Source organism: Centroberyx gerrardi, chromosome 6, assembly GCF_048128805.1.
Source record: "Centroberyx gerrardi isolate f3 chromosome 6, fCenGer3.hap1.cur.20231027, whole genome shotgun sequence".
Lineage (NCBI taxonomy): Eukaryota > Metazoa > Chordata > Actinopteri > Beryciformes > Berycidae > Centroberyx > Centroberyx gerrardi.
The window spans coordinates 28,781,915-28,809,414 of NC_136002.1; the positions used below are offsets into that span (position 1 = coordinate 28,781,915).

At 41.4% G+C, this 27,500-nt stretch overlaps 1 protein-coding gene across 5 annotated transcripts in view; it reads right to left on the minus strand.

Moving 5' to 3' along the window:
- LOC139916099 (sodium/calcium exchanger 2-like) overlaps positions 1-27,500 on the minus strand; it is a 48,615-nt gene that overhangs the window by 10,148 nt on the left and 10,967 nt on the right. For 2 of the 5 annotated variants that reach the window (XM_078284051.1, XM_078284054.1), the window contains exons 6-11: positions 24,611-24,736; positions 22,613-22,808; positions 21,363-21,493; positions 16,070-16,443; positions 5,196-5,299; positions 2,631-2,648 (exon numbers count right to left, since the gene is read on the minus strand). In XM_078284051.1, coding sequence (XP_078140177.1) covers positions 2,631-2,648; positions 5,196-5,299; positions 16,070-16,443; positions 21,363-21,493; positions 22,613-22,808; positions 24,611-24,736 — 949 coding nt within the window. Of the gene's footprint in view, positions 1-12; positions 16-2,630; positions 2,649-4,613; positions 4,641-5,191; positions 5,300-16,069; positions 16,444-21,362; positions 21,494-22,612; positions 22,809-24,610; positions 24,737-27,284; positions 27,321-27,500 lie in introns of all 5 variants that reach the window. The other 3 variants (XM_078284052.1, XM_078284050.1, XM_078284053.1) reach the window with 3 other exon arrangements.

Consider the following 27,500-nt stretch of genomic DNA (forward strand, 5'->3'; position numbering starts at 1 on the left):
AGTAAGGCAAACACCCTGCTGACAAGCCGGGTGTGTGTGTGTGTGTGTGTGTGTGTGTGTGTGTGTGTGGGTGTGTGTGCAATGAAAGCAATGAAAAATCATTCACAGTTTAGTCCACATAGAGTGCTGTTGTGCTGTGTGAAGCGTTTTGAGAAAGTTAACTCAGAAATTGAGAAATGCTTGTAACCAGTTGTAAAAAACTTTAAAGCTTCACTATGCAACTTTGCACTTTGGCGGCCCCAAGTGGCAGCGAGGTAACTGCTGAATTTTTGAAAGTTTGAAGGACTTCATTACCCAAAAATCACGCAACATGCTGTCAGTGAGCTGCCCACTCCTCCGACATAAATATCTCCTTCTGTGTGGAGGTGGAGGTGGTGAAAAAAAATAAATCTTGGCAGCAGGTTCGGCTCATTGTTGTTATTGTGAGTCCAGCTTCCTCTGGACAGAGCGCTCGCTTGCTGCTGTCCAGGAGAAAGTTTTGTATTTTGCTCTCTTCGATTTGTCACTTCCTGTAAGCTGAGGAGATTTCCTACCGGTGTCCAAACCCAACACCAGAAATTAATTTGAGCAGAAAGGGTGAATCTATAGCTTCTCAATTACTAGGGATTGGACGCTCTCCTATGCTGCAGTTCCACTTTATGACTTAGAATGATAAGACGTGTATTTTTATATAAAAAATCATCAACATTTGGCATTCTACATGGCAAAACGCTGCACGACTATTTCCATAATCAAAAAACACATTCCAGGCGGCTCACTGTTTACTTCGTTCCCTGCTCTGTATTCTACATTCCCCATTTTGTATTCAATCCAAGAACAATTTCCATACAAACGAATAATAAATCAAACCTTCGCCTTACCCTGCTTACTCTCTCTTCTGCCTCCTACACTCAGAGGCTCCAAAATAGTCATAAAAAGCAATTGAATATTCTGGTATAATATGATATATTGTATATGACGATAAAGCACTGGCACAACAGGCTCTCCTTATAAGCCAGTCCATTTGGTTATCTGATCAAGGCCACATACACTGTGATATAGATATATCTGCACCCTGCAGGCAGAACAAGCCTCAGCCAAGCTTTCAGTGTGCCAACTCATTTGTAAGGATTAATTTACACTGTGTTCTGGGATTCAGAGGCCGGTTCTACTGTGATCCGAATGTAAACCGACGAATACCCGTCTCACCCTCGAGCGAGACTAGAAGAGACGGCAGAAATGAGAGCTAATGCCATTATAATCCCAGGCAGCGTAAACAAAGTCCGTCCACGGCTGAGTAGGAAACCAGAGTGGATGGAGGCAGGAGGATGGCAACTGAGAGAAAATGTTGCATCCATTTAAAGTTACTGCAAATGGAAATGAAGATGTTGCATCTATTCAAAGGGAGCTGTATCCGAAAGAAAAGAAACTGAATCCTGTTGTAATTGGAAATAAAGAAGTTCCATCCATGGCTACAATGGACACAACTTCTTTATTTTAAATTACACACTGCAAACAACGTCCATCTTAACGAGTCATTCAGTCTCATATTCAGCCTTCAAATCTTATTTTTCTTAAACCAAGACAAAACATTCTGCCAGTGAGGAGAGATAACTCCACTTGTTTCCAGTGCAGCTTCACTTGAGCTGATGTCAGTCTGTTGAAACCAGTCAGAATAAGTCAGATCACTGCACTACTATCAAGAAAATGACACTTGATTCTACAAAATTCTTGAAACAAGTTGATTTGCATTGGATATTTTCACTTTAAGAAAATTAAGATTTTTTGGACTCAATAATAGACTAAATGACATGTTAAGATGGAGATTTTGTGCAGTGCAACTATTTCAAATTGATGCAGCTTTTCATCTTTTACTTACAACAACACCTTCAAATGAAGGCAAAATCCACTGCTATCCCTTTAGTACATTTAGTTGAACCTGTGACCCTCGGACGGTTGCTGGTTCAAATCCCAGCATTAGCCTGGAAAATCACTTAAACCCCCCCCCAACTGCGCCAGTGAGGCCGCTCAGTTGAAGACTGTGGTTGTACTGGGCAAATCCCAGTGAAACTGTATGAGCGAGCATGCACACTCAGCAAGCTTTTCCTGCATAAAGAGAGGTTAAAAACCCATAACCTCACGGAAGCTGTGGGCTACAGAAGCAGGCCGCAGGGCTGTAAGCCTAAGTAAGCATTTATTTTTGTAGGTATGTCGCATGGTAATGGGCTGAATGCAGTGTGTGCTGAAGTGCAGTGCAGGGGATTTGATATTATATGGGTTTTTTTTTTACAATCGGGAAAACCAACGAGAAAGCTGCAGACCCGACAGAAGGACTGAGGGCTGAGTCAGGCTGAATTTCTCACTTAACTGCTTGGATATGGGTCAGGATCTGGTTAAAATATTACTGATAGCAGCAATTTGTTGTAAGAAAATTCTCAGCAATTTTTAGGCTTTAGTTGGATTTGGGCTCACAAAAACGCAAAAACTCCTCACGGTCAGATCGGGCTTGGACAGAAATGTTTCCAGTTTAGTTTGGATTACGTTTACGTTTTCTGACCCAAATCAAGCTCTACTTGGTAAAGGAGGAAGACGCTTGGATTTAGGATTGATCTCCTATATGTTACAGTAGGAATAATCAGATGGTTTCTTACCTTGGTTGAGTAGCAGAGCTGTGAAGAGGAGGAGAGGAGGAAGAAGGAAGGGAAGAAGGATGGAGAAAAGACAGCAGTCAGTAACAGCAGGCATTCAGCCAGACAAAAGGGCAGTTTAATAATATATCAGACCTGACTTTAGCATTCACATTTAGGGGAAAGTATAGGTTAAACACAAACAGAAAGACACACACACTCCATACACTCTCACAGTTAAAGACGAGATGAAATGAAAAATGCCTTTTTAACCCTTTTAGATCACATCCCCGGTCATACTGTGCACCTATTTAACAATATATGCCAAAAAAAATACCAAAAATCAATTTCATTGTATTCTTATATCAAAATTCAATCATGTTTTCTTCCTGTAAAACAAAATATGCCGTGTGCTTACGTAAGCATGCCCGTAACTAATTTCAACCAATAATATCATGACATCCACCCATCAATCAATCTTCAACTTTTAGCGCACAGAGCTAAGAGGCTAAGATTCATTAGTTAGCTAGCTAGCAACAGCACGGTACTTCGGTGTGTCTTCGGGTGTTATGACACACCCACTTTTCAACGTTCAAATCAAATTCCTCCCAACGTTACGTCCCGCCTGTCTTTCCTGTTTCACTCGGAAATACGTCACGATACGGAAGTTAGATACTCTCGAAATGCTGTTTCATCTCGACTTTAAGCTAGATTTAGAGTTGTTAGATTCTAACTAAGTGGATTCACTTCACTAGAAACCTGCTATTTTCTTTCACTCATCTTTCTCCCGCACTCTATACTTAATCTCTCTGTCTTTCTCACCCTGTCACACTCTCTCCATCACAAACAACTAGTCACTTTCTGTGCCTCCCTCTCTATCTAACTCCAAGCCCGGTCTATCATTTTATTTACCATTAGCACGCTCTGACTGCCTCTCTGTCTGTGAGTGTCTTCTCTAATTTCCTCATCTCACAGCCACAGAGTGTTTCTGTATTCTCTAACAGACTAACATACTGCTCATTAGGCCGTCTAATCATTTAAAACGAAAGAAAAATCTTCTGAAATTGGGAGATAAACAGAAAAAAACAACTCTCTCACCGCCTTTCTCTCTCTTCACGGTTCAAACTGAAAATGCAGCAACTTCAATCCATGTGTTTTTCTTGTGGCAGGTAATAGGTGAATGGATGGGTCTCTCTCTGAATGTGTGTGTGTGTGTGTGTGTGTGTAAGATACAATAAAATGTTATTAATCCCCATGGGGGAATTGGGTCGTTGCAGCAGCAAGAGTAATGGGACAGGATAGGATGAAGCATAAAAAAAAAAAAGAAGAAGTATAAAACAAAAATAGAATGTAAAATAAGAAATATAAACAATAATAATAATAAAAGCAATCATATATATAATATAAACAGTTGCTGGAATATATAAACATATAAACATAATATGCAGCTGACAATTCCAACACGTGAAAGTATGGAAAACAATCTGCATTACTAACAGTCTCTATTGTTTACTTAATCCTATTTTATCTTTCTTTCTTTCTTCTTAATGTTATTTTACATACAATTAGGTATTTTTTGTGCTTTATGTGAAGCACATTGAATTAGCCTTGTGTATGAAATGTGCCATATAAATACAGTTTTCCTTACCTTGCCTAAACATGAACTAGAAGGCACAAACCTCCACCGATGCTGAGCAGGTCTCCAACTTGCTGTTACACCTAAAGACGTCATTTCTAACATTTTAAGTTGAATTGATTTCTTGACTCTGCAAACTTAACCTTGGGATTTGGAATCAAGTCTCTATCTCTGTTAGTTTCATAGTTACGGCTAAAAAAAAAATGCTAATCGACTAACGGCAGAAATCCCAGATCCGGATCCAAATTTCATGGAAATCTGTTCATAAACTTTTCACCGACAGACAAACAAACTAACAGAGGAGGAAACATAACCAAGGAATCTATAATTTCATCCCTTCATCCCTATACTTTGTGTTGTAGCAGATGGACAGTCCAGTTTTTGAAGCCTCCGTTTCACTTTGGTAATAACACCAACAGTAACTTGTTATTTGGTTTGCCAGCTAATGTTTTGGGTGTTTTCATATTCAATTTTGATCGAGAAATGTGTCAAATGTGTCTTTTTTTTAAATTATTTTTGGGATGACGTGTTCAACTACTGCTGTGTGGGTAAGAAATGAATGTTAACTTCACTAGAACCTTCTGTTGGGTAAATACATTAAAGAAAGATCATCTCTGTCTTGTTTTTGCGAATCACATAGTTAACCTTCTGTTTTCCTCTTTAGCATTAAAGAAATTGCACCAGCAGCAGTTTCAGCAGCTAGCGTGAGTTGATAGCATGAAGATGATATTTATTTAATGTTATCCTATTGCTTTTGCTGCTGCAGCGACCTGATTTCACCACGGGGATCGATAAAGTTTCATCTTATCTTATGAATGTACACAAAAGGCTGAAGACTGTGGTTGAACTGGGAAGCTCCCAGTGAGAGAGAGAGAGCAGCTGCTGGAAAAGAGCGAGTTTCCCCAGTAAAACCTTCACTGGATAAATAAAGGAGAAATGATATCTATACTGACCGGAGATTCCTCTCTTGAGCCAGCGGGGTTCCTCCAGCACAATGAAGAAGTTTTCATGTTTCTCGTATTCTTCATCATCAATTATCCTCACCTGGAGAGTCTGACTGTACACACACACACACACACACACACACACACACACACACACACAAACAAACAAACAATAGGATTGTGAGACAACCTTGCAGTATTTTGTACTTTACTTCTGCTGTAAATAAAAGGTGGTGTGTAAAATATTAATTACATGATGGTTCACAGGTACACACACACAATCACATACACACAAACACACTCGCACACACACACACACACACACACACGAGGCAAAGCATTTCATCAATAGGTAATGCAGCGCTCGCAGCGGCTCCACCACAGGCCGTTCCTTTCTATCGATGTGCTGTCAGTGTTGGCTTCAGCAAACCTCAAGGCCCACAACACACACACACACACACACACACACACACACGCACACAGCACAGAATAGAGCCACACAATGGTGGTCTCGCTCCCTGTTGTTTCTGATCAGGACCAGCTGCTGTGTAAATCAGAGCAGAAGGAAGCAGAAACAGGAAGTAGGATCAATAATTCAGTCATAGGTGGGGCAGGGGGAGGGAGGGAGGGAGAGAGAGAGAGAGAGAGAGAGAGAGAGAGAGAGAGAGAGAGATGTTGTAGCTCACTGTGGCTTGGTGAAGCTCAGTTAGTTAAACTGCCAAGGTTGAAATATACACTCAAACACTCACTGTTAATGTAAGACACTCTGGATAAAAGCGTCCACTAAAAATGCCATGAAATGCCATACTGTATATCTATACTCATATACTGTATATCTCCAATATGTCTAATATATGTCTAATAGTTCTTCCTCGATCCCTGGCTGATAAATTTGTGCATTTTCTGTCCAAACCTCAGACTCAGGAGTTCAGCACCTCTCTAAAGCCTGAAATCACTAAGAATACGCTCATCACAAAATCATAATCACAGTACACTCACCGGCAAGTTTATTACAAACTTTGGTGTCAGCTAACGGGGATCCTAATAAAGAATACAGCGCACATACAGAATGGCATTACATAAGTAAGTAAGTAAAAAAAACGCCGACCAGGAGCAAAGCCATTGTCAAGTGTTAGAGAGCACTTGTTATTCTAAGTGGGGCTGAGGAGGGAAAGGAAAGGTAATTTACAGGTGAGAGGGAGAGCAGAGATAGAGGGAAGGAAGGAAGAGGAAGAGACAGGGGGAGAGGTTAATGAGAGGACAGGGAGAGGGGGAGGAGGGAGGGGGGGATACGTGTGCGCCACAGTGATGCTGCACATTAATTACAGCAGGAAGAAGAAGAAGAAGAAGAAGAAGAAGAAAGGCTGCGAGGAAAGTGAAAACAGGAGGGAATTAGGTAGAGGAGCAGAGAGGCAGCAGAGGTGAGGAGCAACACAGTGAGGTGTGGGAGGTGTTCTGAACTCTACAGCAGTGTGTGTGTGTGTGTGTGTGTGGGTGTATAGTAGGAGGGCGGGTGCACAAGGAGAAAGGGATGAAATGATAAGCAGAGTAATGCTAGATATGAAGAGAAATCCAAAACAGTAGCCAAATAATATCCAATAGTATCCAAAATGAGATATCCACTTATCCATTTGAAAGAAGTTCAGCTACTCTTACAAATTGATTGAAGTTTAAAAAGATGTTGCACTTTCAAAAGGATAATAGGCAACCAAAGTCCTTGGTAGATAAATTGATGACAGCTTTACTGACTGGATCTTCTTTATTCCAAAACTATAAAGTTATAAACTTCAGCTAAGTCTAACTTCACCTTTAATCATGCACTATGCAAAAGCCAAATAAATAACGGCTGTATAGTATTTTCATAAGAGTTGAGTTTTGTTTTGTTTTTTTTGCCACATTTTCCCTGTTTTTTTCAAAGAGCACCTCTAGACTCTGCACCCTCTGAGCCAAAGCAGCGTTCCTTTTCCTGCACTATGTTTTGGATGTACAGACTTTACAGCAAGAGTAAACCATGTCAGAGTGGATATTTCTTCCTGTCGGACGGTGGAGAGACAGGCAGAGCAAAAGTGAATCTACACCAGGATTAGGGGTTGATTGATTCCCCTAGGGGATCAATAAAGTGCATCTGAGTCGCCACTGTCTGCTTCTCTTTGTGTAAACTGAAGGCGAGGAGGCTTCTCAAATGCAGAAGACATTTTCATGTGGTAACTGATCCAGAAACCAGACTTTCTGTATCAACTCCAATTTGTGTTTATTTCCTTTAAACACGTATTTTAGCTAAAAACATCCAATTTCATGATGAGTTGTGCTGTTATCACCAATGCAAAGTCGCAAAGTGAGGATTTCTGTTGGTGTTCAATCTTCCAATTTTACTGAAAGTGAAGCACCTGTCTACATTTTTCGGTAAGGACTGTCAGTGATAGACGATTGAGTGGAGGACTGCGGATGATGAGTCGTTTTCACAGCTCTCTTTTCACTCCTCTCCATCCGAAATGAATGTAATGTATCTCTCTCTGTTACCAGTCAGACTGATGTAAGTTACTTGAAATAGAATCTTTTCAAAAGAATGAAACACAAATCAATCCTGTTCAGAAACTGTAACTGGGTTTTATTCATATTGATGGGTGTAAGGAAGACATCAAATCAAGGAAGTAAAGATGCAGTTGGATGGGGTCTTTAAAGAGACCGTCCCGTAACTGGAAGGTCCCATGTTGGATCCCCACAGCAGCCAATGTTGTGTCTAACATCTGTCATGTGACGCTGAGCTCCTGCCTCATCACTCACTGTGAGTCACTTGGGACAAAGGTCAGCTATAAATACCTAAAATGTAAATGTAAAAAATTGTTTTCCTTATGGTAATCACTATCTTGAGTTCACAGAGTCCAACTTGTCATTTACTTCTACATCACTGATGGAATAACAGAGAAAATCAAGGAGAAGGGCAGAGACGTGTTTGCCTCAGTAATGAAGGACATCAGAGAGAGAAGAAAGGAGAGTCAGCAGTAAAGAAGAGTGAGAGAGGAAAATGTGTCTGCCATGACAATTATGGATGGATCAAAGGTGGGGAAGGAGGGGTGCAGAAGGAAAGAAAGAGAATGAGTGAGTCAGACATGTGTGGCCTAGTAACTGTAAGAGCCATTCTAAAAGAAAAGATGTTTTCAGATACATTTTGTGATTTGTATATTTCAAATAATGAAAATAGTGTTAATTGAAATACAAGTAATATTGAATAGTTAATTTGTACTATAGTCATATTTGTTAATTATTATAGAACCTTAGATTTTCCTATGGTTTTGTATGATACATTCCATTTAGTTGAAATGCTCCTTTACATTTCCCCTTGATGTCACTGTCATTAGACTCAATTGGAGTGAGAACATTTTTTTTGACTGAGAAAAATGATTGCAAATTGATGAATGTTGTTAGACTGTAACCATTTGTTTTTCATTAAATGTTCTAAATGGAGATACATCAGACTCTTTGCTTTTTGCATGGAGTTCAACTCAGTAGCTGAATATTTTGAACCACTGAAGGAGTGCTGCTACAGTGATGATGGACATCAGAGACGAAGGGAAGGAGAAACACAATCTCCTCTCTCAAAAAGTACCTTTACAGTGCCATTGAGCAAAGCACTTCATCCAAATTTACTCCAGTGGAGCTGTTCAGTGGAAGACTGCGGTTCTATTGGGCAGCTGGGCATCAATTAATCATTACCGCATTAAATTTGAGACATTAGTATTATTACTGTAAACAAACCAGTCCATCAGCGGTCAGCCTGTCAGCCTCTATCAGCCTCTACTCTGCATCCTCCATTGTTTCTCCACCTGGTGGATCTGGAGGGAAATCTGCTGGATCGCTTTACGGCACAAAACAGGAAGAGGTTCTGTTCTTCCAGAGCAAACGGAGCTAAAGCTGAAAGAGTTTCTGGCAGCAGATGGTGGAAGGAGGGAAAGGAAGATGGAGAAATCACTTCCAACGTGTTCAAAGCCAAAAGAGAAAACCTTTGACTTAAGAAACAAAGATCCTCTTTACAAGAAGAAACAACGGGGTTTGTGGGAAATGTGGTCTTTGATTTTGAGAAACACTCGCACAAACAATACCACTGGTGTGAGACAGAGCCTAACAATCATCTCCACCGTTTGTTTACAGTAATTATACCAACGTAACAAATTAATTTGACAGTGATTTACACAAAGCACCTTTAAAAAGAGCGTGCGTCCTCAGTCATTCTGCCCTGGATGAATAATGGTGGAAAAAGAAAACAAGAGAGACGGAGCTGTGTGTGCCACACATCAGAAAAGTAGGAAAGGAGGGATGGAGCAGCAAAGAAAAAGAAAGAGTGAGACAGACAGAAGTGTGTGCCGTCGCACCAACAGACACTAGAGAGGTATGGAGGGATGATGGATTGGTGCTGGAGGAGAGGAAGTGAAGGAGAAGAAGAAGTGATGATGCCAAGACCTGTTAGTGTCTCTCAAGACAGACTGACTGAAACGTCTCCGTGGAAACGGAGGAAAACACACACTGACAACAGACAGAGAGAGGGAGGGAAGGAGAGAAGGGAAGGAGGGAGAAAAAGAAGGATGGAGGGGAAGATGATGGGAGGGAAGGAAAGAGGAGGAAAGGAGGAAGGGGGCGAGGGAAAGATAGAGAGAGAGGGAAAGAGGGGGGAGGAAGAAAGGAGGAAGAGGAGATGAGGGAAGTACAGAGAGAGAGGGAGAGAAAGGGAGGGGGGAAATGAAGGGTGTAGAGAAAGAGTAAGGGAGGGAAGGAAGGAGGAGAAAAAGAACGAAAGATGGAGAGAGAGGAGGGAGAAAATGAAGTTTGGAGGGGAAGATGGTGGGAGCGAAGGAGGGAGAAAGGAGGAAGAGGAGGTGAGGGAAGGAAAGAGAGAGAGGGAGGGAAAGGGAGGGAGGAAATGAAGGATGTAGGGAAAGAGTGAGGGAGGGAAAGAAGCAAGGAGTAGGGAAAGAAGGAAACCCGGACAGAGAGAGAAGGAGGGAGAAAATGAAGGATGGAGGGGAAGATGGTGAGAGCGAGGGAAGGAGGAAGAAAGGAGGAAGAGGAGGCTAGGGAAGGACAGAGAGATAGTGAAAGAAAGGGAGGGAGAAAGTTAAGGGTGTAGGGAAAGAGAGGGAGGGAAGGATGGAGAAGTAAAAGAAGGAAACATGGAGAGAGAGAGAGAGAAGGAGGGAGAAAAGAGGAAGAGGAGGTGAGGGAAGGATAGAGAGAAGGGGAGAGAAAGGGAGGGAGAAAATGAAGGAGGTAGGGAGGAATAGAGGGGAGGGGTGGGCAAATAAAAGAAAGAGCGAACAAGGCAGGGGAGATTGTTTACAAGGAGAAAGAAAGAGAAGAAAACTGCAGAGAACAGAAGGAGGAGAGGAGACCCGCAGAGAGGGAAAACAGAAAAGCAGTGAAGCAAGGAATAGACAGAGAGAGAGAGAGAGAGAGAGAGAGAGAGAGAGAACTAAAAGCAGTTGGAAGGGAGAGTGATGGACAGATGTGATCGATGGGGAGCGATGTGGTGTGAAAATGACAGAGAGCGAAAGAACGGTAATAAAAAGCTGGCAGGAGATTTACAGCAATGAGGCCGCTATTGAAATCTATAACATTAATACTCAAATCACAGCTGCCAAAACTAGGGCCTGCAGGCCTAATCTGGTCCTGTAGTTAAAGTCCTTTCTCTCTGTCCATGATCTTGAGAAAGTAATTCATGCTCTCACTGCAGCTCACTGTATACAGGAGTCGCTAGCTCCTCCCTGTCCCGGCTGCAGCGTGTCCAGAACGCCGCCGCTGGACTCCTGACTGGCACCCGTAAGCGGGACCACATCACCCCCGTACTGGCCTCCCTTCATTGGCTCCCAGTCAGATTTAGAATTGATTTTAAAGTCGAGATGAAATGAAAAATGCCTTTTTAACCCTTTTAGATCACATCCCCGATCATATTGTGCACCTATTTAACAATATATGCCAAAAAAAATCAATTTCTTTGTATTCTTATATCAAAATTCAATCATGTTTTCTTCCTGTAAAACAAAATATGCCGTGTGCTTACGTAAGCATTACTCAACCAATTTCAACCAATAATATCATGACATCCACCCATCAATCAATCTTCAACTTTTAGCGCACAGAGCTAAGATTCATTAGTTAGCTAGCTAGCAACAGCATTGTACGGTGTGTCTTCGGGTGTTATGACACGCCCACTTTTCAACGTTCAAATCAAATTCCTCCCAACGTTACGTCCCGCCTGTCTTTCCTGTTTCACTCGGAAATACGTCACGATACGGAAGTTAGATACTCTCGAAATGCCGTTTCATCTCGACTTTAAAGTTTTATTATTTGTTTTTAAAGCCCTGAATGGACTGGCACCGCCTTACATCTCTGACCTCCTGTGCCCCCATTCCACTTCCACAGGTCACTTAGATCCTCTGACCAGATGCTTCTCACTGTCCCGCGAACCCAGTTGAAGCAAAAAGGTGACCGTGCTTTTTCTGCTGCTGCCCCAAAACTGTGGGATAGCCTGCCCTTCCCTGTTAGGTCTGCCCCTTCTTTGGACACTTTTAAGTCGAGACTAAAAACATACCTTTTCTCCCTGGCCTTTGAATCTTATTAAAATCGCTCTGCGTATCATGCACGTATTTTTATTTCCTGTTCTCTGTATTATTGTCTGTCTGTTATTTTTTATGCTGTTTTAACTCACATGCTGCACAGCACTTTGGTCAACTCTGGTTGTTTTTAAATGTGCTTTATAAATAAAATTGACTTGAGTTGACTTGACTGTAAAAACACTTCTTAGTCTCTCCAACGGCCAAGGCCAAGGTTTTCTGTCATGGCTGATGTTCACAACGCTCCTCCAGCTACAATCAACCACCTTCACTGTTTTCCATTCGATTGATTTAATATGTATACTTGCGTCATCATTTTATTATCTTCACTTTAGTTAGTTAGTATCTGTTGTAAAGTGTCTTTGAGTATTGTGTAAAGCACTTTCTAAATAATATGTATTATTATTATTATCACTATTATTGGAAATGATTTATATCCAGTATCCACCCCACCTCAATTAGCCCACTGTGGAAGTATTTGAAATTCCTTGCGTGAATGAGTGAATGAATGAATGAATGAACGAATAAAACGTATATTGTACCAGGGAGAATTTGCTTTGCACAATCAGCATACAAAACAACAAAAATGTATGTGTTCATTCTTTCTTAATTACTAGACATCCTCACATAATTATTAGTTTATCCCTAACAATTCATAGTTTGTGACTAGTTTACCACTTGTTACTTAAGTACAAGCAATGTCTACAGGCTGATAAGGATGTATTATGTGATAAGACATGTGGGAGGCATTATTATGCATCTTTTTTGTAAAACTGAAATTCAATTTCCACAGTAAATTTTCTGGTTCACAGCTGACAGTCATTGCCTTTTGCAGCAGCTCCACACTTTATACTAAATGAGATGATGAGTTTGAGTCTGAGTCGTCTGGTTTGAGGCTTTGGGTGAGGATTAATCACAAATATTGACACACACAATAAATTCTGCTTTAAGAGCAGTGTTGGCACTTTGACAGTCAGTCTCTGGTGTTTAGATCAGGCTGTGAAAAATATTGGGTGGTAAATAGTTCATAGACATACACACACACACAAACACAGACAGACAGACAGACAGACAGACACAAACACAGACACAGACACAGACACACACACACACACACAGTGGGATCCCTCCATTTACCCATCACCCACCGGCAGCCCTGTCTCAGCTAATCCGACTCTCTGTCAGTCAGCGAGCCTGCAGTGTGTGTCAGGTTAGAGCTGCTGGAATCAATAAAGCAACACAGTCCATTCTACTTAGTAACAGGTGTAAATATAATACTGGACATCTGAAACACACAAACACACCAATGTCAAAGGTATTTAAAGATGCCATCCCCAGTTTATCTGACCCTCTAAACGTTTGGTATACTCCTGTATGTTCTGAAAGAGTTTTATACCGTGAAAAGAAGGAAAATTTGCTTTTTGGGACTTTCCTAACACATTAAGAGTTTGCCTTTTAGATGGAAAATAAACTTTTTGGAGCATTCGTAACCCTTTGTAATTCAAAATACATTTTACAGCCTAAAAATACACACACAACTACAACTAGCTCACATGCAGGGTATATTTTATGATTGGCAAATGTAAATGTAGTAAAATGAGTGAGCAAGCACCTAATCCCTAATTAACTGTGATACCTTGGCATAATTAGCCGTAAATAAATGAGACCATGGTTGAGACCCTGTTTTTTTCCTGTCAAAAAAAAGGTTGCTGCTTCTTCGGTCAAAAGATTTTCCCTTTGTCTTTCCTGAAGAGGATCGAACATGTTGGAAGTGATTTCTCCATCTTCCTTTCCCTCCTTCCACCATCTGCTGCCAGAAACTCTTTCAGCTTTAGCTCCGTTTTCTCTGGAAGAACAGAACCTCTTCCTGTTTTGTGCCGTAAAGCGATCCAGCAGATTTCCCTCCAGATCCACCAGGTGAAGGAGAAACAATGGAGGATGCAGAGTAGAGGCTGATAGAGGCTGACAGGCTTCTGGACGATGGTTTTGTTTGTTTACAGGAATTATACTAATGTCTCAAAATTAACATGGTGATGATTTACTGATGTTTGAAGTGTTTAGGTGTATGAAAGGAAAGCAGGGCATTGCTGAAAAAGAGCAGGTATTCTCAACAAACCTTTGCTGGAAAAAATACAGATTTCTTTTAAAACAGCAAGGGTATAATCAACAGTAGGACGACCAGACAGTCAGACTTCATTTGCAGCTAATTAGGCCCCATGATTTCACACTGTAATCACACAGCAATTAGTAACCAGAACACTCCAAAACATACTCCAATTAAACACACACACACACACAGAGGCTACCTTCAGGTCAGCCTTGATGAATAATGGATAAGAACGCTGTCTGGCAAGCATGAAGGTGAAGACGGAGAGAGCGAGTGGGTGAAGGAGGTAGAGAAGTGGAGGTGAGTTAAAAGAGGTGGAGAGGAAAGGAGACGAGAGGTAAGAATAAAAGAGAGGCGAGGTGAGGAGAGGAGACGAGAGGGGAGGTGAGGAGAGGACAGGGGAGGAGTAAAGGCTGACAAGAAAAACAAAGGAAGTCAGGTAAAGAAAGGACAGGATGATGGAAAACAACTGGGGGCAACATGTGACTTTCCTTCCCTCCATCCCTCCTCCCTCTCTCTTTCTCCCCATTGTTCTTCACTGTGGATGATGGCAAATATGAAATGTCCTCCCTCCCTGTATCCCTCCCTCTCAGTTTTGTAGTATTATTACTATATTGAGCCCATTCCTCCATCATAGCACACTGTTCATAGGTAGAACAGAATACATCAGTTACATAATGTTACTGACACACAAAATCTCCATAAAGTAAGCATTTCAGGACTTCAGAAGTAAATGCTTATTTTCTAATTTATATATTTTTGAAATTATACAATAGGTACTTTTTAGAGATTTCATCGGCTCAAGAAAAGGTGTGAACATGCAGAATGGTGAACTTTGAAACCAAAGGATTATTTTCATTTTCCCTCAGGCTTTTACTTGATTAATTATTGGAAGAAGCCTAATGGCTGCAAAATACTCATTACTTCAAAGAAAAAGGCATTTATCACAAAGATTAAAAACATAATACTAAATTTATAGAGTGGAAATCAATTTTTTTTGACCTGACACCTGAAAATGAAGCAATGCCTACTCGCCTCTGCGCCGCAGGCTGCACATGCTGAGTGGTGAACACTTCACCCACAGAATGATTTTCCATTTTCAGGTTATTTTGTTTGATTAATTATCACAGGAGGCCTAGAGGCTATTCAGTGTCCCATAAGAGAAAAGCAAAAATTAGAGATACATCAGAAAAAATAGACATGATCAAACTTATATCAAACTTGAACCTAAACTTATCTCGTGACCTCCTCTGGGGTCCCGATCCCCAGGTTGAGAACCACTGGCCTAGAGGTCAGAGAAGCAGGTTTGTGACAGGAAGGTCACCGTTACGAATCCCCGGACCGGTTGGGAAAATGCGGGTGGAGAAAGTGAATGAGTAATGTTTTTCCCTCCCTTAAAGGATAAGTTCTGCGATTTTGGACCTATATATAATTAGTCTCTTCCATCCCTGTAGTACTTGGACCCACAGACAATATTGGCTCCAGAGTCAGCTGTCGGTTGAAATAATATATCTCCAAATATCTCCAAAAAAGCCAGTCTGTGAAAACGCTACGGAGAGCGACCGACGTATTTCTCTCCACGGCCCGGAAAGCAGCAGCACCACTCAGCGGATCGTCTTCTACCGAACTCTACTGTTTACAATCTGACCTGACCGTCCAGAACTAGATCACTCCGCCAGGAACCGCCTTTCACCCCACAGCGGTCTGTGCTGCGGCAGAGAAAAACAGTTCAGTTCAGTGATTTCCTGATTAGTGAAAGTCTGAGTCATGTTTCTTCTCAACTGTGGAGCCACAAACGTCTTTTTTGGAGATATTTTGACAAACTCATTGTTAGCAGCAAGAGGCAACAGAGCTCGCTGTTTCAACTGACAGCTGACTCTACCAATATTGAACCAATATTGTCTGTGGGTCCAAGTACTACAGGGATGGAAGAGACTAATTATATATATGTCCAAAATCGCAGAACTTATCCTTTAACAACCACTGTTGAGGTTCCCTTAAGCAAGGCGCTGAACCACCGACTGGTCTAGTGGAGCTGATCAGACTGTGGTTGTACTTGGAAGCTCCCAGGTGCGAATGTGTGGAACTGTATGAAAGTGTAGCAGTGCGTCGACTTTCCCTGGGTAAAAGACCTAAAGGATAGAAAAGTGATACCGCTCAGTTTGACTCACGTTGTCTGGTCGTTGGTGAACTCCAGCTCTCCTCGGGCGTCCTCGTAGTCCTCTCCTCCCTTGGCGGTGCCGGCCTCGGTGTGGTACGGCAGGATGACGGTGCCGCGGGCGCCCGAGTTGCGCACCACCGTCACCTCCATGGTGCCCACGCTCTCGCTCACCCGCACCATGCGCTCGCCGAATGTGAAGATGCCCGCGTGGTCGTCGTCCAGGATGGTCACCGTGGCGACCAGCGGTTCCACCAGGCGGCCTTTGGGGGCGGCGCCGACCTCGTCGCTCTCGAACATCCCCTCCGCATCGCCGACACGCAGGTTCAGCAGGCGCACGAAGAAGTGCTCGTCCTCCTCGAATATGTCGTCGTCGATTATACCGACCTGCAGAGGGAGGGAAGGCAGACTTAAGTCACAGTTTAACTGCTTGAGACTTGATTTGATGCATGAAGAGAAGACTTGAGACTTGACTTGACTTGACTTGAAAAGGTTTCTAAAGTCTCGACAAAAGATCTTGTGTTTGTGTAAATGATTTAGATTGAAAGTGATGAGATTTGTTTCAGCAGACGAGTGAATTTAAATTCTGTTGTCTGAATTTGTATGGAATGATTGAATTTATTGAAGTTGAAACTGATTATAGAAATCAAACTCATGATGCTCTTACCAAGTTTTTATCCTATTAAAACCATATTGCATTGAAAAGTCCTAGATATTTAGTTTTCTTTAAGATATTAAATTGATACTGGACTCTTGATTTGTTCTGACTTGATTTGGTAATCTACATTTAGACTTGAGACTTGACTTGAGACTTGTGCCTCCAGACTTGAGACTGACTTGGGACTCGAGCAAAGTTGACTTGGAATTTAAGAATAAGAAGTTGATACATGTGTTCTTGAGGAGCACGTTCTTCCCAAGTTATCTTGGGGAGAACAAACTTCTCAAGAACAACACAGAGAATGCATCTTTAGTTTGAGATGGGCTGTGTACTTGACGATGTTTGATCAATTAAGACACACAGCTGTTTATTTTCCCAGCTGTTTCTTACGACTCCGTACTATAGACTATCTCACTGTTTATTTGTGTTAGCTAGTTTAGATGTGATGTGTCATTATTGCAATGAATCTTGGGGCTTCCCATTTGCTCTTGTCGGCAAAGACACCAACTGATGCATCCTCGATATTTTGAGGTTGGCGAGTAAACTTCTGTGCTCTTTATACGTTGTCCATCTATGTTAGATATTACGTCAAACGTGTCATGGAAGACACAAGAACATTTCGACAAAGATCTTTAGAGAGACAGAGGAAGTGAGAGAGGGAGAAAGAGGGATAGGAAGGATAAAGATGTGTTTGGGTCTGAGTTGGATTCAAAGCCAATATTCTACAATTATTAATTATGGAAACTAAAATCTCAACATACGATTATACATGATTTATTATGTAGCCCTAAACTCTACTGCGTCAAAGTAATAAACTCAGAAAGTGGATTTTCTGCAGAATTCCAAAAATGGAGATCCTTTGCCACAAGATGCTATCCAAAAACACTCTATCATTATTATGTGAACTGCAGTTTCAAATTACATGCTGAATTTAAAGTGAGCTGACCCCCACCCTGCCCTGCACGCTCGAGTCTGGAGTGTGTCTGGATCGGTGCGAGCAGAAACCGAGAGCTGAATTGTGAGCGGCTCGGCTGCTTCTCCCTCCGCAGACAGATAAACAGAGGCTTCGGTTACCTTTGTCGTCTCAATGAGATTTTTATCATTTGATCATGCCACCGCGCATTAACTGACAGGTCCGGGCGCTCCCAAATCAGATTACGCTGGCACTGTAATCCAATGAGCCAGACCGCAGCCCGTAAATTGCCAGGCTTGGCTACGTGATCAGGCTTCTACATATTCTGAATCCAGTCCAGTCACAATGCGTACAAGCGATATAACGAGATGAAGAGGCAGAGGCAGAAAATGACATGCGAGATAATATAAATCAAGTGTTCCTCATATATGTTTATGGCAGCAATCTAGTGACTAAGGTGAGGGCGACAGTTATTTGCAGAGCCTGGATCCATCGCCATTAGTGAAATTCAAACTGTCACATGTTTAAAGAGCAAATATGGGAAAAAATGAAAAAGCGCGATTTGGTGAAAGTTTATCCGTAGAGTGATAAATGTGCTGTAATCAATTGTTTGTCTTGCACTGTCACTTTGCACTGACATTGAGGTCCTGTGTGTCAGTGTGCACTGTGATACTGTGTTAGTTGTCAAGACAAATTTCTGTGCATTTATTGTGAATAAAGCGTATAAAGGGATTCTGAATCTGTTGCCATACAGATAAGACTTCATTAGGATGAAAGAAGGGCTCTACAAAAGAGAAAAGTAAGAGTTTTTCTGTCTTTTCTCAGTAGATAAAATGCAATAGATAAATGCAACTGACAGAAGATGTAATTGACTGCAGTAACTCCCATTTCTTTCTCTCCATTAGACAGCAGAGACTTTTTAAGATCGATCTCAGTGGCTCTGTCTACTTAAGATGCAACTCAGGCGTTCGCTGAATCGAAGTGCAGTGGCGGTTAATTTAATTTTTATGCATGCACAACTTTCCACACACTCCAACCTTGATGTTAAGCATGCAGAACAGCAGCCATTCAGCCAAATGTAGCCTACTCTAAGGGTGGAGATCTATAGAAACTGAGGTGTGTCAAACATGATTTCAACCTCAACTCAAGTTGTTGAAACAACATAAAAAGTCAAGAGTCAAAGTTGTGTTTACTCTCAGACATTATGCACTCTTGGAAATATATGGTTCGATCAGACATGTCAGTCAATCATGAGTTATTAACAACGTACAACTGAACTCAGATTTTTGAAAATGCTTTATGAGGATGGAAAATTCCAAATTAGAAAAGTTGTATTCGTTTTGCTCTGGAATGTGAAAACCTTTAACACTAAATATCAATATACTGTCAAGAACAGTGCAGCGGTCCTGCTGGATAAGGCATTTGTTGAAGCATGCATGCAATCCCTGATACGTGAAGTGAATTTCCTTTTTTACGCTTCTTGCACGACTTCTTGCGACTGGATCCCACTTCTCATGCATGCATTCCATCATTGTGTTGCAAGTTACATTCATTCTCCAACTTTAATTAATGATAGACTTCTTATTTCGACGACTATTATAACTCTTTCTTTAAAAAGAACTGCACCCTGCATTTTGAGTGCCGATAACAAGGCCTTTCATTGATTATGTCAATCCAATGCTTTCTTTTTTCAATCAGTAGAGAATAGTGCTGTGAAGGCCGTACAGGTGGTGATACTGTGGAATTGATACAGCGATGAAAGTTCTGGCAGAAGAGTGAGACATTCAAGTTTAATTGGTTTCTCTGCTGCTCATCTCTGGCACAGTGATCGATGAAATCCAATGGTATTCTGTTGAAATGGATGACACTGACCTTTGCAGTGTACTCACTCAGCCTCCCCCCATCCATTCACTCACGTTAGATGGGCCAATTTATAGTGTCTGTTTTTTTAATGTCCCATTCTCACCACGCTTCTCTTATATAATGAAACTTCAGGCTACTGCACCACTCTCCTCTCATCTGCTCCTCTCACCCAGCCCTCACATTTCCTTTGATCTCTGATCAAACCTCGAATCTGAGGAGAAATCACCCGGCTTACCACTTCTTTACCTCTCGCAGTCGGCCTATATGCTTTTCTAGCTTTTTGTTGGAGTATTGTTGCATATCATGAAGTTTTTAACTTTTTGGAAGCAATTTTTCTTTCAAATCTTTCAGTATTGTGCCTTCTGAATCAATGCTCTCCAACTTCTCATCACTATGTATAGGAGCTTTGTCTTAGAGCTGCAGGCAAAGCTCTTTTGATGCTCCAAAGTCTGGATTACAGTAAAACGTTTTGGAGCATTTGTAATCAGGACCAGTGAACATTGGAGCAGCTTGTCTGAACTGACCAGCTGACTCTGCATCTTCTTTTCAGATTTTCGTAAACTTGCATTTCGCTAAAAACTTGTTATTGCTATAGTAATGATGTTGAAGTGGGCCTGAACACGGCAGCAGTCTAAGTTGTTCTTTATTGCTTCCATCTGATTGTGGACTTAACAGACACCGAAATCTTGAATGGTCTTTCAAGCTCACAGCATTACTATTTTTATGTAAATTTCCATTTTTATGATAATAGAACTTAAACATATCTAGTGCTCTTTCTGATCTGCAGAGCGGATCTAATGGACCCAGCAGGGAAAATCTCTCTTCTATTGCAGCTAATGGTTTGTTAATATGACCGGTTCAGTTCCACAGCACACTGCGATTACAGGTAGTCTCAGATTTGTTGGAAAGGAAAGAAAGAAACATGCAATACAAATCTAGTTGTTATTGTTGTTGGTGGTGGTAGCAGTAGTAGAAGTATTAGCAGTAACAGTAGTAACAGTACTAGTAGTAGCAGTAGTAGTAGCATTAGCATTAGCAGTAGTAGTTGTAGTGGTAAACGTGTTTCTCTTCAGCCTCTCTCTGTCTGTCCTGGTAGGACTCTCTGTATTTATCTCCTCATCTCTCTCTCTTCCTCTCCCCCTCTCTTTGATCTGTTGGATATCTGTGCAGGTTTAACAGAGATCGCTCAGGTTTTTCAGAAGCCTGCAGGATGTTTATGCAGCATCATAAACTGAAGCTCCGTTCTGCCCTTACACCAGATTTAGTTACTGAGATATTGGAAGCCAAAATGTGTATTTTGTGTGCAAAGCTGGTGCAGGCCTCTGTGTTTGAACTGAGCACCTGCTCCACCATAGAAAAAAATTCTATCAGCTTCTATTTCCAAAATCTCGACTATCTGAGGCAAGATGAACTGAGCTGTTGGGATGAACTGAAAGCTGCTGTTTCATAAAATATCTGATAGGCTACTAATACAATTTCCCCTTAGGGATCATTAAAGTTTCATCTCATCTCCAAAAACCTGAATTAATCTTTTAATAGTGGGGTCCTCTTTCTGTCAAAATCAACAAACTTGACAATTCTTATTAAAGATAGTAGAAAAATGCTAAGATGGTGCATGGATAGGGTATGGAAAGCAAATTCGTTTCAAATTGGGCGTGGCCTGTTTTTGTTCATATGGCGTTGTCTAGCAACACATATGAGAGATTGCTGAACAGGTTAATTTTGGTAAATAGATAAAACAAAAAAAGACATATTTTCTGATTATATTCATTATAGCGAGGTGAAATGTCTTTCATCTCTAAAGTTTCCTAACCCCAACCCCCCCCCCTCCTTTCTCACTCCTGTTCCTCGTCTTCCTCTCCTCCTCCTCACCTTAATCTCCTTGCGAGTCTCTCCAGGTTTGAACACCAGAGTTCCTTCGCTGTACTCGTAGTCCGACCCGGCGTTGGCCGACCCGTCCTCCGTCCTGTAGTCCACATAGAAGGTGTTCTCTCCCAGTCCGCCTTCATAACAGCAATTAAATAACGGTCATACCATAAATCTTCGCCGTTTATTACATTTTTAATACAAATTCAACACATAGCTCTGATTATAGCACATCAAAATATGTTATAATAATAATTAGTTGATGTCATATCTATTGATTTCTTGATTTACATGCAGCGATATCTATCTATCTATCTATCTATCTATCTATCTATCTATCTATCTAACTCTAAGCACAAACACAAACCTTTATTTTACCACATCAAAAAAAGTTGTAACAATTAAAGCCCCAATTCAGAATTGATATTCACTTTCTTGAAGAGACTGCCTTGCATATATATATATATATAAAAAAAAAGCCTTTTACAACTTTTATAATAGCTTGTAATTCAACCTGCAGGTCTATTTTAATTCAGCGTTAAAGAACATTATCGAGGTAATAAAACCCTTGCCGACCAAAGTTTTATAGTTTTATATCCCAGTAAATCTCTGATCTACAGTAAAAGTGCTCATGAATCTTTTTTTTCCATCTTAGTCATCTTAGGAAGCTTTCTGGGTGAGATCATTAGTCTAGTCTATATATCCAGAGTTGAACACCTGCAGCCTTTGTTCTCTAGCGGGCCAAAAGTGTCCGATTCAAACTGAATCCTTTGTAATAAAACCTTTCACACACCCTGAAATACCGGTACAGTAACAAGCAAAACATGTCAAAATCAAAAACTAATTTGAGAGTGAAAAGAAATGTCTTCAATCCAAGGAATTTGGGGATTAATCAAAATATTAAAACTCTATGTAATGACTTTTTTATGGTAAAACATTCACTTTTGACAGAAATTCATATTACAATTTATGACTTAGTTCTCTGAATTCTGCCAAAAGTTATTAGAAAGGGTAGAAAGACAAATAAAGGACCAGAAATGAAAGTTCAAATGCAGACAATAATTTAAAGGGAGAGAACAAAAGATTATACTTACAGTTTATTACCACATCAGTCTTCTCTGCTTTTTACTTATTTATGTTAAGTCAATATTATCTCATTACTTATTCATATGTAATATGCAATATGTATATATGATTCTGCCTTCCCCGTGACAGGCGGACAGACAGTAAATGAATGAATGGATGACTGATTCTACCTTGGCAGACGACAGCCAGAGTCAGAACACCGCAGTTCTCCATGCACTGGCTGTGGGCGCTCTCGAAGGCCATGCGGCTGCAGATCCCCAGGTCGTCTTCCTCTGGCGTTTCCTCGTCCGGCACCACGGTGCGGCGGGCGTGGTCGGCCGCGTGCTTCTTCAGGACGTTACCGGCGCCGATCATCATACGAGTCGCCTTGAGGGAGAGAGGGAGGAGGCAGGGTTAAGAGATACAGAGAAGGACTGATCTTTCAGGTGACGTAACACACCCACTGGCGGCCATATTGGAGGTCCTCAGCTCTCTGAACAGCTGATTGTGTTTCTAAACGTACAATTTGTCCATCTCAACGGTACAGAATAGACATGGTTAACTTCTGTGTTGTTTTTGACTGGGAACTGATCATTTTACCACTGATCGATCTGATTGATTTAGTGTTTAGATAATGTCAGCTTGTTAGCTAGCTAACCACAGTATCTGGTCAGCTAACCATCACTGTCTTGTTGTTAATTAATAAATCTGATTAGCACTCTAGCTAACATATCTAGTAGCAGCTAGCGTTAGTAGTGGCTAGTTGTATGTTGACATTAACATATCGGTTGCTTCAACATGTCACACAAAACCAGATTACATGTTAAGTGCACGTTAAGTGTTAAAATTCCATGTTTCCAGCACTAAACACGACTATAAACAAGTAGTGTCACAGTGAAGTAGCGCAGTGCAAGTAAGGGTGTTGTGGTCGGGTGGTGGACGGGCGGAAGTACTGGCAACAGAGGTTCAATTCCCAGCTTGTACGAAGAACATTTCTACTGTGAATCAAATTTTCATTTTTAGAGAGTTTTTTTTTAATTTTTTTTTAACCATGACCAAGTTGCCCAACCATGATATCTCTTTTTTAACCATAACCAAGTTGTTTCAGTTGCCTAACCATAACCTGAACCAAAAGTTGTTTTACTTGCCTAAACTTAACCGTCAGCCGTCACATAATTCGTGTCCACAGCACGTAAATCTGCATTTCAGAGCTCGTGCTCATTTCACAACTTTTTATGAGATCATGTTGCGTTGCTAAATTATCCTGCAGGCTAATTAGCTAGCTAACAAAACCAAAAAACATCTGTTTGTTATTAACTGAGCTGACTCCTCTCTTGCTACGACTTGTAGTGCTTTGGAGTGGAAACTAGGACCAACAGGGCTGAAGACAAGACAGACAAGACTTTCTCTCTCTCTCTCTCTCTCTCTCTCTCTCTCTCTCTCTTGTTTATGTTTGAAATGTGTAGGCTGTGTACCATGAATGTCATAACTATTCTGCTCAAATTTACATAATCATTAAAACCACTTAAGGCAAATGTATGGTTTCTGCGGTGTGCCCGGTGTTCGTGGTGTTCATGGCAAGACCGTTCTCTCCGCAGAGCCACAGCATTTTATGGTAAATGCGGTAACAGCGCGGTGTTCGTGGAGAGCGCAGAATCTCCTCCGATTGTCCATTTTTGCCAGTTGTCAGCTGTCAGTTTGCTCGAATAGACTACTTCCCTGGTAACCAACTAACATAGCAACCATTAACCAATCATAGCCTCTGAACTGACTGCGGCATTTGCGGAGGCCTCCGCAGAGTTTCATTTTTTGAGAGGAGCTCGGTGCGGACCCTCCGCAGACCTGCTGCAGACCTGCTGCAGACCCCCTGCGGAGCTCCGCACTCGCCGCACGGACCCTCCGCACCGCGAACACCGGGCACACCGCAGAAACCATAAATTTGCCTTTAGACAGGAACATTATCATTTCCATGATTAATTAAGCATTGTTTGTTTGCTCAGTATTAACAATCATGATTACTGGAATCATTATGATCATGAATTAAATAACAACTGCTTTGTAAATGGGTTCATTTACCAGTTAATGTAAACAATTACCACTGGGGCAGTAAATGTAATTTGTTTTGTAGATCCTAAATAGTATGTTAGTGAGTTTGTGTGTGTGTGTGTGTGTGTGTGTGTGCTTGGTACCTGAATGCGGTAAAAGGCCCTGCTCTTCTGTTGGTGCAGCAGAGCGTAGTAGTTGGCGAGCTCCACCAGCTGGTCCAGCTCTTTGTCCGGATATTTCTGCTTCAGCTCCTTCAGGATACGAATCACCTGCAGAGGGACCGGAGAGGACAGTTAGGATCCGTCAGTGATTTCCCTAGAAACTATATATCGTTGATTTTTGAGAATTGGGACAAGACTTACTGTAATTTTGAAAAAAAAAACATATAAGTAAACATATGAAGAAACCTAATCAGACATGTATCTAGAAGACGTTCTCAGCTATAAAGCAACGTTTCGGTGCAACCTCCTGGTTTTACCATTTTTTCACACAGAACATGTTTTTTTATGTCATTTTTTGGTTTGTGTCAACACCATCAGACACAATAAAGAGCAAGAGCTTGAAAATCTTTCTTTCCGCCCCATAGCTACACATAAGTGCTATTAAATGTTGACTTTTGTTCTATATGTTTGACATGTAGTTCTTTTATTTAGTCGTTTTTCAGCGTCTTGCTCATTGTCACTTTGACAGCATGCATATTGCTGATAGAAACTCTGATTGTAGCAGGGATCAAACTTGTGACCTTTCAGTTTCGCCATGGTCTCTCTAGTCACCAAGTCACCCAGTACTTTGGACGAATGGGGATTGGAGGGATTTATAGTTCAGGGTCCAGTTCCACATCCAAATCACTGCCTCACTTCCTTGCATTTCCAAAAGGCACGTCACATATATCACTGCTGTCGTGTGAAAAACCCACTGGATAAACTCAGAAATGCACGGGGGTCAGTGAGAAAACAAGGCCGCTTTTCCTTAGTTCCTGAACAGATACGAGGAGGAGACACAAGGTTATATTATGATTCAATTAATCATTCATTCCTTCAATTTCTCGACCCACTTAATCATTTTCAGGGTGACAGAGGCTGGGGGCCAATCCCAGCATGCACTGGACAGAAGGCATCAAGACACGCTGCATAGACAGGCTCACATTCATACCTGCGGGGAATGTAAACGGGCCGTTTAGAGGCTCCAGTCCACCTGACTTGCATGCTTATGGACTGTGTGAGGAAAACCCTGGTCAAACACAAGGAGAATATGCAAACTCCACACAGTAAGGGCCAGGAATCGAACCTGGGTCCTTCTGGCTGTGAGTGCTATTTACTGAACTGCTGCCCATTTAAATAAACATATAAACAAATAAACAAATATATTGCTTTCAATGGTTGGGGAAACCATTGAAACTGAAACTGCTGCCAAATGTCTTGTTGCATACCTTAAGTTGATATATTTGTGTGTGTGTGTGTGTGTGTGTGTGTGTGTGTGCGCGTGCTGTTTGTGTCTATACACAAATGTGAGAGTGAGTTACACACTAAGTGGATGCAACAGGAGCTGCTCGGGGACTAACTGAAGGGTCTGATGCTGATTGAATTAACGCTGACTCTCCTGAAAGTGCCGCAGGTCTAATTCAATAAAACATCTGGCAGGAGGAAGTGAAGCCCACATGATAACCTGATGACGTCATCCCAAAATTGTTTCTACCTTCACATCCACCCTGGACAGCACGAGGCAGGGACATCATTTCTGAGGGGACCAGGGATCTAGTGGAGGATAAACCTGCTTAAAGTGCTGAACCTCGGTACTACCTTGGAGAATTGTGTTTTTTTTCTCTCTCCATTCACTGCCATTGTATGGAGGAACAGTCTGAAAATCACTTCTAGCACATAAAGGAACGCCGACAAAGCAGATTCAAGTCATAAACTAGTCATGCTGCTGATTGGAGGCCAGCCTGATGAATCAAGCCACCCAATAGCCTCCTCCAATGTAATGTAACCTAATCACACACACTCACGCACACACACACACACACACACACACACACACACACACACACACTTACTCTTAATTTACTTGTTTTTTGTCTTTTTGTTTCTTTGTTTTTGTTTGTTTATTGTCTTGTTTTTCTGTTTTTGGTTATTGTATACATCATATAATTGTATTTTTTTTATCGGTGAGGAACATTTATACGCCCACTTGGGTTTCAAACCTCTCCGGCACACGCCCTTTTTTTTTGTTTTGTATTGTCTTTATTGTTTTTCTTTCATGGTGTGAATAAATAAAACCTAAAAAACCTAAAACCAATGGGAATTTTGAACTGGTTAAATAAAGTATATATGTATACATCTATATTATCTTCAGCTTGGAACTACACTGCTATCTGTGGTAGTGCCAGAACATGACAGGAGCTAAAACATGAGGAGCCGGACGGGACTGGACTACTCAGGTATGATCTATAACACAATTATAATCATCATGACTAAATATTACACTGAAAAACAACAAACATCTCCAGATATTCCCGATATATCTGAGCGATGATAGCTGTTAAGTATCAGAGGCTCCAGTTTGTGCCACATGATGCGGGACGGTTACATCAGCTCCTCTCTCTCTCTCTCTCTCTCTCTCTCTCTCTCTCTCTCTCTACCTGACAACGCTCCTCACACTGTGTGGGAGGACGGCCTTCATCTCTCCCTCCTGCTGGTCTCTCACTCCTCTCTCTTCCTCCGTCCAGCAACACTTGTTTCCTTCTGTCTCTCTCTCTCTTCGCATCCTGCCATCCTTCTGAAGAATCCTTCTGCTAAGTAGCTGGCGGGCAAACAAAACTTCTTGTCTTTCATCTTCCGTTCTGTCTCTTTCTTTCTTTCTGGCTTTCTTTCTTTCTTTCTTTCTCCCGCTGTCTCATTTCTCCTCGACCCCTCTGACCCTCATTATCACTTTTTCATCCTCTTTCTGTCAAGCCTCCCCATGTTCATCTCTGTCCTGTCTAACCTTTGGCGCTTCTTTCTTTCTTTCTTTCTTTCTTTCTTTCTTTCTTTCTTT